This window comes from Mus caroli, chromosome 6 (assembly GCF_900094665.2).
Source record: "Mus caroli chromosome 6, CAROLI_EIJ_v1.1, whole genome shotgun sequence".
NCBI lineage: Eukaryota > Metazoa > Chordata > Mammalia > Rodentia > Muridae > Mus > Mus caroli.
The window spans coordinates 37,918,673-37,926,118 of NC_034575.1; the positions used below are offsets into that span (position 1 = coordinate 37,918,673).

Genomic DNA, 7,446 nt, shown 5'->3' on the forward strand with positions numbered 1-7,446 from the left:
GGCAAGAAGGAAGCTGGGGAACAAAAGAAGAAGAGGGAGGAAAACAAATGATATTCAGAAGAGCAAGACAAAAGCAGGCAGATGAAGGTGAAGAAAGACTGGAAGAGGAGGAAGTAGACAACTGAAAGAAAAGAATGGTCAGACTGTGGCATGATGGAAAGTACCCTGAGATCCTGAGATGTATTTAAGTGAAGCCTCTCCATGCAAGGCAGAGCCATCTACTGCACCACTGACTGAGATCAAAATAAAAACTGACCAGAAAGATTTTTTTAAAAAATCCATTGTGTAAATGTACCATATTTTCCTAATGCACTATCCTGTTGAGGAGTATCTAGGTTGCTTCAAATTCCTGGATTATACAAATAAAGTAGCAGTCCATACAGTTGAGACTTATAATGAAGTATCTTTTGGCTCTATCTCCAGCAATGCAATACCTTAATATTGAAGTAGATCTATTTCCTGCTTCCTAAGGAACTGCCATACTGATTTCCAAATTTTAGTGCTCTAAAATTTATAATTTTTAAACTTATACTTGCATTAATTGCAGATCATATGGGCACAAAAGGAGATGAAAGTTGTATAGAGTGTATCCGACACAAAATGTTTTTCATAAAAGAATCAGGATTTTAGTTTTCCTTTTAAAACTGTGTTTTTTTTTCATCCAAGCAGTGGTGGTTCATGCCTTTAATTCCAGCACCCAGGAGGCAGAGGAAGGCAGAGCTCTGAGTTCAAGAACAGCCTGGTCTACATAATGAGTTCCAAGAGAGCCAGGGCTACACAGGGAATACTGTCTTGGAAAACAAGCCAAAATGATGATTTTTAACACAAACACATATTTATAGTAGATGTGAACATGTCCTGCAAATGTAGGAACATAACCCATCTCTCTTTGTTTATGCTCTAAATCCAGATATCCGGGATTACATTGTAAGGAATTCACTGATTTTATAAATTTTGGAGTGGCTTCAATGGAACTGCTCTCTCTTTCTCCCCGATGTCTAATGCCAAAAAATACAGAAATAGAAGTGTGGATGGTTTTAGATAGCAACTCATGATGGAAGCCACATTGTAGAGACTCTAGTCTTCCCAGGAGGTCATGAATCACTGTATAGCCCTGGCTTTCCTGAAACTCACTCTCTAGACCAAACTGCTCTCAAACTCAGAGATCCTCCTGGCTCTACTTCACACATCCTGTAGTTAAAGGGATGCACCAACACCACCTGGCTGTAAGAGAATTTTTCCTAATCAGTTACCTACCTTGGTGGTTCATACCCTAAAAGGCACTGCTTATGATAGGTCTTAAAGGGCGATTCTGGGATACCGAGCCTCTCCTTGAACCCCCAATCCTCTTTGTTCCTTCTTATGCTGCCCCCAAACTATCTACAATTTGGATTGTGACTTTCCTTCATAAGTTTTTAGGGTCCTAACTTCTCATTTCTACTCATTTCTCCAGATTCCATCCAGGAGAGGCTGAGCTTCAGAGCAGATTCCAAAAGTTCACTCATCATTTCTACTTCTTGACAACTTCCCCAGAAGCATCTTAGAATGAAGATAATGAAACAGGAATTATGACATTAAAAAATATCAATCACTATTCATGGAATCCGATGGGCGTTGTTTCAGAGTTGTCTTTTTATCTATGATTCTTAACTGCTTGTCCTGATGGGGATGGCAGCAGCAATAGAAAGTGATAATTTCTCTGTGTATCCTTCCCACTGGGGTAGTCATACATGAAGTCTCCTGGCCCTGGTCCTCCAAGGAGACTCCAGAGGTGCCAACTAGGCTGGGCCCTCAGAGAATAAAATCTTTCCTGAGGATTCTGCTGCATTTCAAGCAGGAGCAGACCTGAGTGTTTTACAGGTCCCCAGAAATTCTGCAGGAATAGCACCCTGTGCCAGCCTCTAGCTCCTTCCTCTTCTGATGTTCTTGGATGTTAATGTGTGAGTCAACAAGATTGTATAAATATAGTATAGCACAAATTTTTCCCAGACAGTTGATGCATCTTGTCTTTCCTTAAGTCACCTTCTGTTATTGCTACTCTTTATTGATATATCATGATGAGAAACAGATTGCCTCTATGAATGCTAATTATATAAATTATTCATATTCTGTGCAATTAATAATTTCCATGTCATGGCTTTACATGAAATGTGTAGAATAACTTTTCTACTTAACAAAAATTATAGTAGAATTTGTTGCAGGTTGATGTTTCCTTTCATTGAAATTAACACATACTGATTGTTTTCTAAAGGTTCTATTTAATTCCTGTCAGTCCTGTAAAAATACATTTGTTTATTGCATTGGACTGTAAAAGCCAAATGCATTTTATGTTTGTCTGATCTCTATATGTCATATGACTTTCAAGACATATCCAGGTATCTAGAATATAGTAAATAAGTAGGTATGCATGTTATATTTTCTGGAATCTAGAGGATGAGTTTTGGTGAGAGGCGGGAACTGATGTGTGAGTGGGGGTAGGAAAAGGGAAAGAGAATGAGATTCTCAATAATTACTTAAATCTTCTCTTTAGTAAATTTTTATGTTTAATATTTACTCTTTTATGTCTTCTCTTGTCTCTGAAACACACGTTTATAACAATGTCCTTATATCATTACACTCCTCAGTCTTTTGTATCCTACTACAGTGCTGGGTACACACAGTGCATGGACCAGATGATTAACTAGCATTCAAAGATTAGTGAAGAGATGAACCAGTAAGACTGACCTTCAATTCTTCCTGGTATATAAAAATTCATTTACTTCATCAATCCTCATTCCATATGATAACTTGGCAAAGTCTCTTACCTCATCAAAAAAAAAGAAAGAAAATAATGTCTTCTTCCTTGGTAGTTATAAGTAAGCAGTTGAGATAAACAACGGAGGAACAATGGGGTGGCTGTATGAATGTTGCTTTGCCCATTCCTGATACCATAGAAAAGAAATGGGTAGTTCATCAAACTTGAGATTTACCTTTTAAAATATGATTCATTGCAAGTGATGATAATTTGTTTATCTATGAAGAAATGCCTTCCTTCTTTGAAATGTCTTCCTTCTTTTAGTACTTTAGAGTAACTAGATCAATTATAAACCATACCAGTTCCACAACTTTAATTTCTGAAGTCATACATACGTACATAGATTAATGTATATCATCACAGTAATTCTTTAAATTTACACTTGTAACTGGAAAATACTTCAAAGTGAAGTCCATGCGGCCCCTGGAAATGTAATGTTTGGTTTCTAATTGATTGTTTTAATTACCTTTAGATACGTTGCATTGAATTCAAATGAAAAGAATTACAAAGATTAACATATACTAAATACGAGTACTTAACATTTTGTGAACCCTACAAGTGGTCTTATCCTATTTTAAAGATCTTACTTTAATATGAATCAGAGCAATGGCTTTTTTCTATATTAAAGGACCATTTCCTGTGGGAGAAGGATTGAATTTAGAATTATTAGCAGAGACTTTAAAAGAAGCAAGACCTCTTAGGACAACAATAGTTAGTGGTTTATTCATTCGTTTGCATTTATTTGCTATTTATCAAATATATATCAATGGCCCGATATGGAAAAGAAGCAAACCTGCTCCCCAGCTTTTGAATAAACAGTAGGCAACTGTACCAAGTGGGTCCTAATGTATCAAACATGGTCTCTGTAATATTTTTGGTTTGCAAAAAATTACAACCTAGTGTGTTTTTTCTATACATCGTGTGTTAAAATATAATTTTATGTCCCATGTGTTTAAATTTAATTCACATAGTTTATCAACAACAGATATAATAATAAATTCATTATCCTAATATTAAATCATCATATGAAGTTTTAAATATATACTATTTAGATAACTTTTCTGTCAAATTGATTTGGCCATTTGTCTATCAAAATCATAGATGTTTTATCTGTTGACATCACCAACAACTTGTCTTTTCCAAAGTACTGCTTAAAGGGTTTTTAACGGTCTAGTGTGTGGTCCCCAGATATTAGACCAAACTGTGGAAATTTTCTTCAACAGTAGCATCACGCTATGCAAGTCACAGGAGGATAAGGCATAAGCCATAATGTTGAAATTTTATTTATTTGAAGTTTAAAATGTAACTGAAATGTTTGTACATAATTTTGCTAATTGTCTATTCTATCTCTACAGAGATATCTGCTCAAGAAAAGAAATTATAACCTGACAGTGCTGAGGAACTTGAAATGAGAGTAAGAAGATCTAGTCAGAGATCATTTTCAGTAAAACCATTGATTAAACAATCACTGAAAGCCATCCATGTGGACTACAGACATCCATCAGGTGGCCAGAATCTTTCTTCCAACTGGTTCCCTAGTTAGTTCCCCAGATGTCATTTCTTATACACTGCCAAATACATTTCTTGCCCAAATTCTACATTGCAAACACATCTCCTGCCTTCATTTTATACTGTGTATAAAATGGTATCTCATATATCTCAAATATCTCCTGAGTTGCCTACATATGAATTCTTGAGTTGTTTAAATTCACATATAAGAAAATATACAAAACATCAAGTTTCAGATGGTTCTGTCTGAACTGCCCAGTCCTGGGTTTGCTGATGTAGTCTTATTTCCACTTCTACCTTGTTATTCTCATCAGTTGCATGTCATTTTTTGAAAGTCTTTCTCAGAATAAGATTCTGTCCGTCATGCCAATTTATTTGGGAAACACGTTTTTAAAATCTCCTTTATTACTGATGTTAATTAAACTAGAGATTGGCTCTTGCTATTTATGGAAAAGGTGAAACATGTATAGTTATTGATGCCAAGGTCAGCCAACTTTTTTCCCACTTTAAATTGCAATTCCTCGTGCTTTGGATTTCAAATATAGTGTGTTTTACAAACATAGGGAAATAGATTAATAGCAAAACCAATGCATTTCTTCCTTATTTTTATTCTATGCTAATATTCTTCAGAGAAAACATAGAGAGGTCTGAATAATAGTATATGGGAAATTTGCCTGCAAGAGTATTCATATAGGCTCTTACCAAGCATCCTTCCAAATCCTTTTTTAATATTCACAAGAACTCCCATACACTGAGTCTGGGTGGTAATACATTTGATGAAACAAAAAATTATTACATTTTCCTGGAATGTATTGATAATCCTGTGAATATCCCACTCGATTAGTCACAAAATAGCCAAACATTGGTCATTGTCTAAATTTCGAGGCAATGAAACACATTTTGGATAGATACACACAAACAAATATGTAAGCACACAATATCATGTATTTTTATCAATACATATAATTTCCACCCCTCCTTTCTCATCACTAATATTCCAAAGTCTATGTTTGCATCTATACATCACCTTGTTTTCCTCAAAGGCCCTAATTTTCTAACCCATCAAATTCCACTTGATGAGAATATAATCCAATCTTTAAAAAGTTCATTTATGACTTTCTTTAAGTTATGTAAGCAACATCTAGATTTTCGCTATGAGTTGGATATTTAACAAATATAAATTGTATTAAATTAATTATTTTTTCTTTTCTGATATTATTTTCATTTTAAAAGCTTTTTCACTACTAGATTTGTGTTCATTCCAAGTTGTGTGATGTTTGATTCTGAGACCTCAGTAACTCCTTTATATCTTTGCATGTAAAAAACTCCAAAACAAAGTATGTTTCACAATTGTTTTGTGTGTAGGGTTTGCTGTTTCATAATTGCTCCAGTGACAATTATTTTAATTATACACTGGGGATGTAGTACTCTTCCAAAAGTTGGATGTCAGTTAAAACTATAGTTTTGCACAACTTTTTAATAATACACCATTAATTTATTAATGATTACATATATTTATTGATGTTTACTACTAGTTTTCTCATTGCTCATTTCTCATTCTCATTTCTCAGTTGCTGAAATCTGAGGTAAGTTTTAAAACCATATTTTACAAGAATTGAGTCTCAGTTCTCTGCATCCTCTTTCATAGTGAAATGGAGGAAAATCAGACCACAATCACAGAGTTCGTCCTGCTGGGATTCTGTCTTGGCCCTAGGATTCACCTAGTTCTTTTTCTGCTTTTCTCTCTCTTCTATACTTTTACCATACTGGGTAATGGGACTATCCTTGCAATGATCTGCCTGTACTCCAGACTCCATACTCCCATGTACTTCTTCCTGTCCCACCTGGCCATTGTCGATATGGCTTATGCCTGCAACACAGTGCCTCAGACACTCATAAACCTCTTGGATGAGACCAGGCCTATCACCTTTGCAGGATGCATGACACAGACTTATCTATTTTTGACATTTGCTATCACCGAATGTCTTCTTCTTGTGGTGATGTCCTATGATCGATATGTTGCCATCTGCCACCCGCTACACTACACTGTCATCATGAACTGGAGAGTGTGTACCATTCTGGCTGCTGTATCCTGGATATTTAGCTTTCTCCTTGCTCTAGTCCATTTAGTTCTCATCCTGAGGCTGCCCTTCTGTGGGCCTCATGAAATCAATCACTTCTTCTGTGAAATCCTGTCTGTCCTCAAGCTGGCCTGTGCTGACACAACACTCAATCAAGTTGTCATCTTTGCAGCTGGTGTGTTCACTTTAGTGGGACCCCTGTGCTTACTGCTGGTCTCCTATACAAGCATCCTGGTGACTATTCTGAGGATCCAGTCAGGGGAGGGACGCAAAAAGGCCTTCTCCACCTGTTCCTCTCACCTCTGTGTGGTAGGGCTCTTCTTTGGCAGTGCCATTGTCATGTACATTGCCCCCAAGTCCCAGCACCCAGAGGAGCAGCAGAAGATCCTTTTCCTGTTTTACAGTTTTTTCAACCCCATGCTGAACCCCTTGATCTACAGCCTGAGGAATGCTGAAGTCAAGGGTGCCCTCAAGAGGTCACTGTGCAAAGAAAGTCATTCTTGTTTGGTGTGGTGTTCCCACCACAAGCCTTGGTAGTTTCCTGTAATTTTGATCTCCAATTATTTCTTAAATCTAGGGATATTCATTGTCTTTTGTTATCATGTTTAACGACATGAGATCTCCATCTCCTCCTGACCTGCAGGACTAATAACTTTGCATTCCTTACCTCCCTAGGAGATGAAGTTTTGTCAGATGTGATTTTTCTCTCAGTTGAATTAATTAGCTGTGAAATTAAACAATACTTAAATTATCATCTGAATCTTTTAGTTGAATCTGCTAAATTTTTAAAATCTAATTAGATGACCTGACAACATAAGATTCAAAAGAAAAACAAGCCATACCCAAACACAGTAACCTGCGCTGAGTGATATCATACAAGTGACAGTTCCCACATTACACTTGACCAAGCCAGGAATTCTTTGGAGGTTTCTATCCATTATCTATGCCATGTATTACTTTCAAATAAAAATTACTGACATAGTATGGAGTTAATTTGTTGAACTGAGTGAAGGAACAGATTTAAAACATGAGGTTTAGGAATAAGAAGGGGGAATTTTAAAA

The 7,446-nt window shown here is 36.2% G+C and overlaps 1 protein-coding gene across 1 annotated transcript; it reads left to right on the forward strand.

Annotated features, from left to right (window-relative positions):
• The first annotated feature begins 5,955 nt into the window (after window positions 1-5,955).
• Window positions 5,956-6,921, forward strand: LOC110296841 (olfactory receptor 2A1/2A42-like). The gene has a single exon (XM_021165629.1). It carries the CDS (start codon window positions 5,956-5,958, stop codon window positions 6,919-6,921), a length of 966 nt encoding a protein of 321 aa, XP_021021288.1.
• Window positions 6,922-7,446: the final 525 nt, after the last annotated feature.

What these genes read in the sequence shown, in the direction of transcription:
- LOC110296841 (XM_021165629.1), top strand. Translation starts at nt 5,956, where the DNA reads ATGGAGGAAAATCAGACCACAATCACAGAGTTCGTCCTGCTGGGATTC.